This window comes from Triturus cristatus, chromosome 10, assembly GCF_964204655.1.
Source record: "Triturus cristatus chromosome 10, aTriCri1.1, whole genome shotgun sequence".
NCBI classification, from domain to species: domain Eukaryota; kingdom Metazoa; phylum Chordata; class Amphibia; order Caudata; family Salamandridae; genus Triturus; species Triturus cristatus.
In genome coordinates, this window is record NC_140593.1 from 681,051,738 (window position 1) to 681,066,019 (window position 14,282).

General features: G+C 43.4%; 1 protein-coding gene across 1 annotated transcript in view; it reads left to right on the top strand.

Moving 5' to 3' along the window:
- The first annotated feature begins 325 nt into the window (after positions 1–325).
- Positions 326–14,282, top strand: part of TMEM114 (transmembrane protein 114) — a 797,325-nt gene continuing 783,368 nt past the window's right edge. The window contains exons 1-2 of the mRNA XM_085628184.1: positions 326–544; positions 1,059–1,139. Of these exons, the coding sequence (XP_085484310.1) occupies positions 361–544; positions 1,059–1,139 (265 nt within the window). The 5' untranslated portion in view covers positions 326–360. The remainder of the gene's footprint in view (positions 545–1,058; positions 1,140–14,282) is intronic.

Genomic DNA, 14,282 nt, shown 5'->3' on the forward strand with positions numbered 1-14,282 from the left:
TGTCCACGCAGCAACCGTCCTGGGACGCCGCGGGGGAGCACAGGAGCAGGCGGGGTCCGTGGTACCGTTCGTGCGGCCTGAGCGCGGAGCAGGTACGTGCCTCGTCCTGTGTGAGGCTCTGTCTCCATCTCGCTGCCCTCCTGGGAAGCAGCCCGCAGCGACGTTTCCAGACAGCCTGTGTGATCGCTGTGGCTTCGAGCGGTCGGACAGAAGGCGCGCAGCTTCTGAAGTCGGAAGGTGGCTGCTGCCTTCGGGAGCCCCACATCGATCCAGCTGCAGCGTGCTGCTCGCCGGGCAGGTAAATGTGCGGCTGCAACACTCGCACACTGCCTACATGGCTTTGTAGCACATGAAGCCAGCATGAAGCTCAAACTCAGCGCTGTGTCCCTCTTTGTAGCGCTTGCTGGCATTCTGAGTTTCACATTTCTGGTGGTGGCGCTGGGAACAGACTTCTGGTACATCATCGACTCTTCAGAACTGGAGAAATTCCGCAATTACTCGGAGCCCCTCAGCTCTCACTCCGGACTCTGGAGAACTTGCAATTGTGAGTCATTTTTTTTTTTTACAGTAGTTCCAGTTTTAGCATATCAGTGGTATAATATTCAGTACCACCGTTACTAGTACGGCTTCTACTATTCTTATAATAATGTTAATAGGGAGAGTAATTGTTTATTATTATTTAAAATTGTATATTATCGGTAGTACCTACTATAGTGTTAATATTACTGTATTATTAATAACATTAATAAATGTTTCTGTTTACATTCAGCTTTTGTTGTTGGCAATCGTATGTTAATGACAACACTAGCATACCTTCTTCATAATCAGATGCAGTTTAAAATAAAATCACTCTCCTAAACACCGTGTGTGTCCATTTTAGATGTAATTTGAATCTGGCAACAATAACCCACTTTGATCCTACATATTTAGAATATATACACCTCTGAATAGATTATCAGTACGCCCCTGCCAGATGTTCACGTATATTTTTCCTTCCTGTGCGTGAGGCTCGTTATTTCTTCCTCTGAGCAGTCAGTCTTATCTTTTTCTGCCTCCAGATAACAGCAGATGCGCCCCCCTCGTAAACCCTTTCTGGCACGGAAACAGAACCTTCACCGACTCCCACAAGCAGCTTCTGAGTGAGTGCACTTCCCCGGCTCTGCTCTTTTTTTGTCTCGCATGAATCCACGTCCGTGTGCTGGTCAGGGCGGCCAGGTGCGCGCCACGTGACCTCTGACTGGTCGCGTGCGCCGGGAGGACGTTGGCGTCACGGTGCGCGTGCTAGATAGGGCTACTAATAATAATACCACTACTACTAATAGTAATAATAATGAGTTATCATTGTCATTATTATTATTATTAGCAGTGGTAATATGGTAACTTACATATGGATAATTATGTTTAATTACATTTCTGTTGTAATGATAATAAACTTCATGTCAATCGTACCTTTCATTGTGACTGATAGCCTATAGATGAGCATCGTAATTGCATCGTTTCACAATAGACTTAATTTATTGCTGACGTAGGATGTTAATCACCTTAACCCATTTGGACTTTAAGGTGCCAGTAAATACGCAGATCTGGGTGCTTCACCCGGACATTTTGGGTGCTGAAATCAGCTAAAATCACCAGGTAAAACTCCACTGGAAAATGGAGAATTCTTGGGGTTAATTGGGTGTGGTATTCCTGATTCCCATGGTAATTCCTAATAAGTGAAGCCTCAAGGTTGAACCCCAAATCCATTGTATTCTCCCTCTCCCTCGAAGGCTTGAATGATGCCCCCCAGTATTGGTAATTCTGAGGTGGGGGAATACTGGCTGTTAACTGCCCTCAAGTAATGAGGCCCCAGAAACTGGAAAATTAATTTTGTTTCTCATTGATGTGATGTAAAAACAGTAAATAACTGGATTTTAAGCCTGGCAGTCACATAACAGACTTCTAATGAAATGTATTCCTATTAACGGTGAAAGCAGATACGTGACATCACAGCAGTGAGTGTTTCGGTCCAGAGAATAGTCTTCCTAAGGGTCTCTCTCGCTAATGGGCTACTGCCCAGTATTCCAAAGCATTTCTATTGGTCACAGAAAGCATACCTATACAAACGCTATTTGACAGTGAGAATATGTGGCACATACCTACTTAGGACGCCATTCCGAGCCAGCAGGTTATTGGAGGTATAATGGAATGGAGAAACCTAGGCTGGAACTCCTAACAGGCTCAAAACTCCATTCCTATCATTCAAATGGGGAACAACATGAGGGACGTAGTACTATCCTGCACCGAATTCCTTATTCTGGGCACGCAGGAGTAAAGTGCGCATGTAAACAAATCAGCACTGTTTGCGAATGGCCCTTCTGGGGAAGTGATTATTATCGCACCTTTTAAAATCCAATACCACAGGGATCAGAATCTAAAAGTTCCGATAATGATCTCCTATTACATGTTGTGCCCTCAAAATGGGGGCATAAAATGCACATTTTGGTGCTGGCTGCAACATTCTCCGCACCATAGCTTGGGCATTGTCCCCCTGTAAAGTTAATCAAATTTCGCCTCCGCCAATGTACCCGGGGAAAGGAGTGAGGCAAATGGTGATCTACCATAAAACTTGTAATTTCGATTTCTGTGCAAATAATAGTTTGCTCAGGGATCGAAAAGAATGGGTCTCTCTTAATGATGTTGATGATTTTATTTTGTTAAAACTGCTCTTGCACTGTTTTGAGTTTGGATAGCAAGAGATACCCATTAAAATATTTTCTCTCTTGATATTCAATTTTAAATTGCACTTTTTATCACTTTTTGATCTTGTACTGTGCCCCTCACTCTGAAATTTTAGTTCATCATTCTGGATAGATACTATAGAGCTCCATCTATCAGAGCACATTTGAAATCATCCGTGAGCTCCCTTCTGATAGACAGAAGGTTGTAGCCCTTGGTAACCTTAGTGTGTAACCAGGAGGAGATCCCAGATGATGAAGCATGTCACCTAGGTGAGTGATGGGAATCCGTCCTCCTTTTAGGATTTTCCCTATGGTTCTTTGTTCTCGTTGAACAAAAGTATTTATTCCTCCTTTTCCAACTCTTTGTCTGTGAGATCATTGTGACTACGTGGACTTCTGCTAGTGTTTATTAGGCTATTTGGTCTCCCCGGGTGAACTTTGGAACCTGGTAAAACTCAGAAGTGGGTGAAAGGTGTAACCCCCCAAGCACAGTGTGCACTCCACTCAGAATGAGGGCCTTTGAGGTAAGTGGGTTACATGAACAGATGAGTTGGAATGGAAGCTGTGTGTAATTGTGTATGGTCAATCTAAAACCACACAGAAATAGTGTTGGACTTGGGGCCGAGGGGGCGCTCATCATTGACCGTCATCAAGGGATCATGAGTGCAGTAGTAGGTTGTCAGTGAGGGTCTTCTTTATACCAGTCACAAGGCTTATTTCAATGTTTGCAGGAAGGATTTTACTTGTAGGTCCAGCCGAACAGCATTGCCATCTAGGCAGTGCTTAATTTGAGCCGGGGGTTTCTGGTGCTTGGCACCAGCACTTAATTCCTAACACTAGCGCTAATGGCAGTCCGCTGTAGGGTGGCACAGTCTGTATAATTTTGAGACTCTTAGGGGCCAATTCACAGAACTAACTTAAGACAAAATCCTAAACTTACTACTTTTGGTATTCACAGAAGGCATTTAGTAGTAGTAAAGTTAGGATTTTGTCTTAAGTTTGACTTAAGACAAATTTAAGACAGACTTAAGACCAGTAGCGGTCCGTGGAGGGAGTTCCGTGGGGCCGTGAGGCAGGGCGGGGGATGGGCAGGGTGGGGAAATGTAAACACCGGAATATGGATGAACGGAGGTAAATACACATTTAAATAAATAAAACTAATTTCTTTGCTCGCGCTGCATAGCATTTTGCGATGCAGCGCGCGCAAAGGAATTCGTTTTATTTATTTAAATGTGTACTTACCTCCGTTCATCCATATTCCGGTGTTTACATTTCCCAACCCTGCTCCTCCCCCGCCCCGCCTCACCGCCCCACGGAACTCCCTCCACGGACCGCTACTGCTTAAGACAGACTTAAGACAAACTTAAGACAGACTTAAGACAGACTTAAGACAAAATCCTAACTTAAGTCTGTCTTAAGTCTGTCTTAAGTTTGTCTTAAGTCAAACTTAAGACAAAATCCTAACTTTACTACTACTAAATGCCTTCTATGAATACCAAAAGTAGTAAGTTTAGGATTTTGTCTTAAGTTAGTTCTGTGAATCAGGCCCTTATAGCTTTGGTGAACAGTCTGCATTGTCACACTGGTAAGAGTGTGATTTTTAGTAGTTATGTTGGTATTATCAGTGGCAGCCCTGGCAGTGGCAATGGGTGTTCAAGCTGCAGTGGCCTCCTAAGACGGGCCCTGGCACTTTAAAAAACAAAACAAATTAAGCTCTGCTTCTAGGGGAGCAGAAGTAAAGTCTTTCAACCTGGATGAAACACTGGGGGGTCTTGTGCGATGCAGGAGTTATGCAAGAGGAGGTAATTGTTAAAAATGTGGATTAGGTAGGCAGATCTGTCATGAGCTTCTGTGGGACCAGTGGTAAATAATACCCTCCCCTCTTCCCTGCACCTCTCTGCTCATTTCAATGTTCATTTGTGTGGGGAACTGACGGTGAATGGCGTTTCAAGTCTCAAGATGCTTTCCTATGCCCAATATGCACCTGGAACATTATCATCAGGGTAAAAGTTTAAATACCTTATTTAACTTAGTTGTATTACTCAATAAGATGTCCCCGCCGATATCAACCCAACCTCTACAGGGAGGGGATTCAGGTCCTTCATTGAATTTCTTTCTTGTCTCTGCAACTTCTTTCCTTGTATCTCTGAGATTGGGATAAAATGAGCCCATTTAGTGACCACAATCCAGAGTGTGTCTCTATATGTTGGTCTCCGCTGATCCAAGACCCAAGGGTAGGTGTTAATGGTGTCACCAAGGCTATTTATAATGGTAGGAGGCTCAAGTGGTCTCAGTTAATACCTGATAACTTCTATATGTCTTTGTATTCCCCCTGTGATAAAGAGTTTGTTACTTGCACATTTAATAATAATAACTTTTGTGATATCTTGTGGGCCTGTTTGGAGATTTGCAATTTAGTATCTAGCTTATTGGACGTAGATGCGTCCTGGAAATGTAACATGTCACCTAGATGGTTTGACACAGGATAATCTCAGTCATTAAGGAACCTCAAGAGTGCTTTCAGTGCTAAGCCTAGGGATTCTGCCTTAGTCAAAACGTGTTGAAATCTGTGTAAACAGAAACAGGTTAGGTGTAAAAATAACCTAAGGGAGGAGGCTTGGTCAGATTTGATTAAGGCAAGTACCCTGAAGTGTAGTTCTAAATTCTGGGGTATTAGTAACAGTCCATTCCTTGCACCAGAAGTGGCCACGTCCCTGGAGGCACATATTACCAAAGACGTTTGGGTGGCCTACTTTGAGGAAACAACTAGTTCCTACTGAACACAGTGAGGATGAGCTGGAAGGTACAGCCACTTTGACATTCTCTCTTGAGGAAATCAAGAAGGGTATTATGTCGCTAACTAAGAGCAAGGGTCCAGGTCCCAACGGAATTCCACCAGATCTTTATATAAATCATTACTTTGCAGGATTTGGCAGTAAAGGTTGTGGGGTGTATCCTCCTGGATGGACTTTCTATATGGGCAGAGGAAAATAATGGACTCTGAAGTTCAGTATGGCTTTCTCTCCGGGAGGTCAACAGTAGATCATTGTTTGAACATGTATTTATTTGGTCCTTAGCACATATACTGTTGCACATCCTGGCTCCATTCACTTAGCATTCATGTACCTCACATCGGCGTTTGATTGGGCCAACCAAAAAAACCTCTGAAAGATTATGCTGCACAGGAACACCATGGCCTCAGTATGCTGTTCTAAAGATCTAAACTGTACCCGTTGTTTCCACCTTAAAAACGGAGTGCAACAGGTTTGGATTTTGGCTGCATTTCTTTTTAACCTTTATGCTAATAAACTAGAGCGAGCCCTGGCTGTCACAAATCCATTTTGTCCGCTAGTGGGGTCCTGCTGTTTGCGGGTGTTATTATAAGTGGATGACGCAGTTCTTATGGCCAAAACTGCTAGGGACTTGCAGTCCCTGTTGAACTCTTTTGCTAATTTTATGGAGGAGCTGGACCTATCAGTTAATGAGAAAAAATCTTTTGTGATAGTTGTGAGCCCTTGCTCCACAAAATCCTTTAAGTTTAATCTTGAGACCTGTTTTCTTCCAAAGACCATGGTGTTTTCATACCTGTGCTTGCTGTTTGATTCTGCAATGATCTGGCAGCCCCTTATTAGCAGGAAGAAGCAGGATTTAATTTGGACAAATTCTGCTGTTTTTAATTTTGCCTCACAGCTGATTAGTGGACCCACCAGGGCCCTACTGCAGATTTACAGCGATAAAATATATCTCTAAAAAGTTGTTTGTGGGAGCAAAATGTGGGGGTACGTTAAACAGGATAAGTTTCAGTCAGTGGAAATTTTGTTTCGAGATGGCTCTTGTGTGTCCCACAAAGCGCCCCTGCATTCTCGGAGCATATAGAAGTAGGTTGGTGCTACATAAATGACATTATGGCCTTTCTCTATAGCTGGACATATGGTTAAGGCCCAGGATTTAAAAAAGTAAGGAGAATTTAAAGGATAGTCTGTTCCTTGATTACTCACTTCATGTCCCGTGGCTTAAGTAGATCAGGGACTCCTTTCAGAGTCTAGGCAGGGAAGAGCTATTTAGTATCCCAGATGGGATAAGTACAGCTGACCGCAAATGAATGGAAGAATACTTCTTTAGGCAGAAGTTTATGGCTAGAGAAGAGTCTGCCCTAGCGAAGCCCTGTGCCTGAGATATCATGCTGAAAACTGTGCCAACCACATATCCGTATCTCCTTACAATAGGTCTCCGCAGAATACTCTGTATTTCACTATGTTCTGTAATTTTTATGTGATGCCCCGAAAGCCATATATTATTCCTATTCTTACAAGGGCGAATTTCTCTCAAGTTTGACCGGTCCTTATGTAGCTACAGTTGCTCCCAGGAGATATCATTTTAAATGTACTCAGTTTTCTGAAAGTCACTGTAAGGCTGAGAAATAGTCATGACAAGGCCCCCAGGAGATCAGAGGTGATAATCTCTTTTTAAGATGTACAGTATTGTGTCTACTCATCTTGATTTTTTAAAATGCTTTTCATATTGTATGTAAATTTATATCTGTATTTATCGATGACTGGATATTAACTAATGTTTTATTCTATGGTGCTTTGCTTTTACGGTTTTAACAAAAAAAAGATATAAAGCTAACTTTGATTGATTGATTGATTGCTTTTACTTTTTGCCTTCCACAAATATTGGGCGAGTGAGATCTTTTTTTTTTTGCTGGATTGACTTTTAAACTATCTGCATTAATTTCTCAGGGGGCAGCACCTAAAACTAGGGACAGCTCTCTTTCCCACCAATGCTCAATAACAATTTGGTGACATCTGCATACATAAAGAAGGAACAATCCATCCCATGCAGCAGATTGGTTAAAATTGGCATATATAAGTTAAACAAGAGGGGAAAAGAAGAAGATAAATGGCTATCATACCAAATGGGCGGGTTTGAAAGGTGACCTAAAGGCCTCCAGTTGCACAGCTTGTAAATAATCTATAAGGATCCATAAAGATCATGACTGTGTATAATCCAGCCAAAGCTTACATACATTTGAGGCCTACTACTCCTTGACTAGCCAAACTGATGTTTTATGTCAGCAAACAGTATAAATTCAGAGTGTAATCAACTATTACAATTGGTGAACGTGAGGAGGCCTGAGATGGTTCACAGTGGCAAATATTCTTTTGACAGATCAGCATGCATGAGTTATGCTTTAACCCTTTCGCTACCAGGCCTTTTTTCCTCATGCCATCAGGGTATTTCACTCATAGATCCTCCTAACGTTTTGTACACATAAGGTATCCACTTCAAATTTGTGTCCTTTTTTATGACATCCTGAGGATTCTAAAGGTGCCCAGGGTTTGTGGATTCCCCTGGAGGAGACCAAGACATTAGCCAAAATACAGCTACATTTTGGGGGGAAATGGAAAAAAAGTGCTGCGGAAGAAAGCATCTGTTTTTTTCCCTACAAATGGCAGTCAGCCTAAAATATATAAAAGAATAACTGCCCTTTTGGACCCACTTTGGTTCCCCCTCAGTTTTTCATTCGATATGCTTTTAGGCTCCCTGCTTTTCGCACCCACACAAATGAGGTATCATTTTTAACAGGAAACCACGGGAAACACTGGCTGGTGGGAAATATGTGCCGGTGTGGTGATCCCACTACCTTTCCACACAGAAATGTGAGGAAATGTGACTTTTTAGCTAAATTTGAGGTTTTCAACGGATTTGGGGTAAGAAAATGCTGTAGGATCTACGCAAGCCACACCACCAGCAAAGCGCCATCCATGCACACCCCCAGCCAAGCGACAGTCCACACACACCGCAGCCAAGCGACAGTCCACGCACACCACCAGACATGCTATCCACACAGACCACTAGTCAAGTGACAGTCCACGCACACTGCCAGGCAAGCCCTAGTTCATGTTCACTGTTGCCAGACAAGCGCTAGTCCACACACACTGCCAGCTAAGTGCAATTCCTCACGCACCACCAGCAAAATGCAGGTTCACACACAGCCAGCCAAACGTCAGTGCTTACAGACCGTCAGCCAAACTCCAGTTCACTCACACATACAGCAACTTGCCTAGTGTCTAGTGGTTTTCTGTCCCCTTTGAGGGTAGATGAGCCTACAAATATCACTGATCTGCCTCCAAGGGGGACAGAAATGGCAAAAATGTGTGCACAAGAAATAGGGGAGCGATACTTGCCTAACATTAAACATATCTCTGGTGCCTAGTCGTCTTTCATTCCCCTGGGGGCAGATTGGGGGCTTTTGGGATGGGCAGAAAGACTATGGCTATTTTGAGGGAACATTGGCATGCCCATTCTGGGCAGCCCTGACCCCTAACCTGGTGCCTAGGGGGCTTTCTGACCTCCTTGGGCTATTGCCCCCATATGCTCCCCAGGACAGGCTGCGCCCATTTTGATTTTTTGTGAGGTGGAGTGGGGGCATTGGCTTGCCCATTCTAGGCAGCTCCCACACCATCTCAGATTAAAAAACGACTCCCTGGTGCTTAGTGGACTTTCTGACCCTCGGGGGGGGGTAGACCAACTGCTTTTGCCCAACTCTGCACAGAAAGACTGTGGCTATTATTGGGGGCTTTGGGGCATTCAGGGCAGCCCCCATCCCTGGACTACTAAAAAAAATGTCCCATGGCTTCCTAGTGGGTTTTCTGCCACCCCCTGAGGGGGGCAGACTGGGGCTATTGCCCTCATATGCCCCCAGGGGGCCAGAAAGACTGTCTATTTGTTTTTGAGTAGGGCAAGGGCATTAGCATGCCCGTTCTGGGCAGACCAATTTGGACTTTAAGGTGCCAGTAAATACGCAGATCTGGGTGCTTCACCCGGACATTTTGGGTGCTGAAATCAGCTAAAATCACCAGGTAAAACTCCACTGGAAAATGGAGAATTCGTGAGGTTAATTGGGTGTGGTATTCCTGATTCCCATGGTAATTCCTAATTTCTGAGTGAAGCCTCAAGGTTGAACTCAAAATCCATTGTATTCTCCCTCTCCCTCGAAGGCTTGAATGATGCCCCCCAGTATTGGTAATTCTGAGGTGGGGGAATACTGGCTGTTAACTGCCCTCAAGTAATGAGGCCCCAGAAACTGGAAAATTTATTTTGTTTCTCATTGATGTGATGTAAAAACAGTAAATAACTGGATTTTAGGCCTGGCAGTCACATAACTGACTTCTAATGAAATATATTCCTATTAAAGGTGAAAGCAGATACGTGACATCACAGCAGTGAGTGTTTCGGTCCAGAGAATAGTCTTCCTAAGGGTCTCTCTCGCTAATGGGCTACTGCCCAGTATTCCAAAGCATTTCTATTGGTCACAGAAAGCATACCTATACAAACGCTATTTGTCAGTGAGAATATGTGGCACATACCTACTTAGGACGCCATTCCGAGCCAGCAGGTTATTGGAGGTATAATGGAATGGAGATACCTAGGCTGGAACTACTAACAGGCTCAAAACTCCATTCCTATCATCCAAATGGGGAACAACATGAGGGACGTAGTACTATCCTGCACCGAGTTCCTTATTCTGAGTAAAGTGCGCATGTAAACAAATCAGCACTGTTTGCGAATGGCCCTTCTGGGGTAGTGATTATTATCGCACCTTTTAAAATCCAATACCACAGGGATCAGAATCTAAAAGTTCCGATAATGATCTCCTATTACATGTTGTGCCCTCAAAATGGGGGCATAAAATGCAGATTTTGGTGCTGGCTGCACCATTGTCCGCACCATAGCTTGGGCATTGTCCCCCTGGAAAGTTAATCAGATTTCGCCTCCGCCAATGTACCTGGGGAAAGTAGCGAGGCAAATGGTTGCTACCATAAAACTTGTAATTTCGATTTCTGTGTAATTAATAGTTTGCTCAGGGAGCGAAAAAGAATGGGTCTCTCTTAATGATTTTATTTTGTTAAAACTGCTCTTGCACTGTTTTTAGTTTGGATAGCAAGAGATACCCATTAAAATATTTTTTCTCTAGGTATTCAATTTTAAGTTGCACTTTTTATCACTTTTTGATCTTGCACTGCGCCCGTCACTCTGACATTTTAGTTCATCATTCTGGATAGATACTATAGAGCTCCATCTATCAGAGCACATTTGAAAACATCCGTGAGCTCCCTTCTGATAGACAGAAGGTTGTAGCCCTTGGTAACCTTAGTGTGTAACCAGGAGGAGATCCCAGATGATGAAGCATGTCACCTAGGTGAGTGATGGGAATCCGTCCTCCTTTTAGGATTTTCCCTATGGTTCTTTGTTCTTTTTGAACAAAAGTATTTTTTCCTCCTTTTCCAACTCTTTGTCTGTGAGATCATTGTGACTCCGTGAGGTTACCTGGACCTGATAGACCTGTGGACTTCTGCTAGTGTTTATTAGGCTATTTGGTCTCCCCGGGTGTACTCTGGAACCTGGTAAAACTCAGAAGTGGGTGAAAGGTGTAACCCCCCAAGCACAGTGTCCACTCCACTCAGAATGAGGGCCTTCGAGGTAAGTGGGTTACATGAACAGACGAGTTGGAATGGAAGCTGTGTGGAATTGTGTATGGTCAATCTAAAACCACACAGAAATAGTACTGGACTTGGGGCCGAGGGGGCGCTCATGATTGACCGTCATCAAGGGATCATGAGTGATGTAGTAGGTTGTCAGTGAGGGTCTTCTTTATACCAGTCACAAGGCTTATTTCAATGTTTGCAGGAAGGGTTTTACTTGTAGGTCCAGCCGAACAGCATTGCCATCTAGGCAGTGCTTAATTTGAGCCGGGGGTTTCTGGTGCTTGGCACCAGCACTTAATTCCTAACACTGGCGCTAATGGCAGTCCACTGTAGGGTGGCACAGTCTGTATAATTTTGAGACTCTTAGGGGCCGATTCACAGAACTAACTTAAGACAAAATCCTAAACTTACTACTTTTGGTATTCACAGAAGGCATTTAGAAGTAGTAAAGTTAGGATTTTGTCTTAAGTTTGACTTAAGACAAACTTAAGACAGACTTAAGACAGACTTAAGACCAGTAGCGGTCCGTGGAGGGAGTTCCGTGGGGCAGTGAGGCAGGGCGGGGGAAGGGCAGGGTGGGGAAATGTAAACACCGGAATATGGATGAACGGAGGTAAGTACACATTTAAATAAATAAAACGAATTTCGTTGCGCATGCTGCATCACATTTTGCGATGCAGCGTGCGCAAAGGAATTCGTTTTAGTTATTTAAATGTGTTCTTACCTCCGTTCATCCATATTCCGGTGTTTACATTTCCCAACCCTGCACCTCCCCCGCCCCGCCTCACCGCCCCATGGAACTCCCTCCACGGACCGCTACTGCTTAAGACAGACTTAAGACAAACTTAAGACAGACTTAAGACAGACTTAAGACAGACTTAAGACAAAATCCTAACTTAAGTCTGTCTTAAGTCTGTCTTAAGTCTGTCTTAAGTTTGTCTTAAGTCTGTCTTAAGTCTGTCTTAAGTTTGTCTTAAGTCAAACTTAAGACAAAATCCTAACTTTACTACTACCAAATGCCTTCTGTAAATACCAAAAGTAGTAAGTTTAGGATTTTGTCTTAAGTTAGTTCTGTGAATCTGGCCCTTATAGCTTTGGTGAACAGTCTGCATTTTCACACTGGTAAGAGTGTGATTTTTAGTAGTTCTGTTGGTACTGTCAGTGGCAGCCCTGGCAGTGGCAATGGGTGGTTCAAGCTGCAGTGGCCTCCTAAGACGGGCCCTGGCACTTTTTTTAAAAACAAATTAAGCTCTGCTTCTAGGGGATCAGAAGTAAAGTCTTTCAACCTGGATGAAACACTGGGGGGTTTTGTGTGATGCAGGAGTTATGCAAGAGGAGGTAATTGTTAAAAATGTGGATTAGGTAGGCAGATCTGTCATGAGCTTTTGTGGGACCAGTGGTAAATAATACCCTCTCCTCTTCCCTGCACCTCTCTGCTCATTGCAATGTTCATTTGTGTGGGGAACTGACGGTGAATGGCGTTTCAAGTCTCAAGATGCTTTCCTATGCCCAATATGCACCTGGAACATTATCATCAGGGTATAAGTTTAAATATCTTATTAAATTCATTTAACTTAGTTGTATTACTCAATAAGATGTCCCCGCCCATGAGATGTATCAACCCAACTTCTACAGGGAGGGGATGCAGGTCCTTCATTGAATTTCTTATTTGTCTCTGCACCTTTTTTCCTTGTATCTCTGAGATTGGGATAAAATTAGCCCATTTAGTGACCACAATCCAGAGTGTGTCTCTATATGTTGGTCTCCGCTGATCCAAGACCCAAGGGTAGGTGTTAATGGTGTCACCAAGGCTATTTATAATGATAGGAGGCTCAAGTGGTCTCAGTTAATACCTGATAACTTCTATATGTCTTTGTATTCCCCCTGTGTTAAAGAGTTTGTTACTTGCACATGTAATAATAATAACTTTTGTGATATCTTGGGGGCCTGTTTGGAGATTTGCAATTTAGTATCTAGCTTATTGGACGTAGATGCGTCCTGGAAATGTAACATGTCACCTAGATGGTTTGACACAGGATAATCTCAGTCATTAAGGAACCTCAAGAGTGCTTTCAGTGCTAAGCCTAGGGATTCTTCCTTAGTCAAAAAGTGTTGAAATCTGTGTAAACAGAAACAGGTTAGGTGTAAAAATAGCCTAAGGGAGGAGGCTTGGTCAGATTTGATTAAGGCAAGTACCCTGAAGTGTAGTTCTAAATTCTGGGGTATTAGCAACAGTCCATTGCTTGCACCAGAAGTGGCCACGTCCTTGGAGGCACATATTACCAAAGACGTTTGGGTGGCCTACTTTGAGGAAAAAACTAGTTCCTACTGAACACAGTGAGGATGAGCTGGAAGGTACAGCCACTTTGACATTCTCTCTTGAGGAAATCAAGAAGGGTATTATGGCGCTAACTAAGAACAAGGGTCCAGGTCCCAACGGAATTCCACCAGATCTTTATATAAATCATTACTTTGCAGGATTTGGCAGTAAAGGTTGTGGGGGTGCATCCTCCTGGATGGACTTTCTATATGGGCAGAGGAAAATAATGGACTCTGAAGTTCAGTATGGCTTTCTCTCCGGGAGGTCAACAGTAGATCATTGTTTGAACATGTATTTATTTGGTCCTTAGCACATATACTGTTGCACATCCTGGCTCCATTCACTTAGCATTCATGTACCTCACATCGGCGTTTGATTGGGCCAACCAAAAAAACCTCTGAAGGATTATGCTGTCCATGGGGGTGGAATAGAACATCATCTTATTTTTAAGAGATCTGCACAGGAACACCATGGCCTCAGTACGCTGTTCTAAAGATCTAAAATGTACGTGTTGTTTCCATCTTAAAAACGGAGTGCAACATGTTTGTATTTTGGCTGCATTTCTTTTTAACCTTTATGCTAATAAACTATAGCGAGTCCTGGCTGTCACAAATCCATTTTGTCTGCTAGTGGGGTCCTGCTGTTTACCGGTGTTATTATATGTGGATGACGCAGTTCTTATGGCCAAAACTGCTAGGGACTTGCAGTCCCTGTTGAACTCTTTTGCTAATTTTATGGAGGTGCTGAACC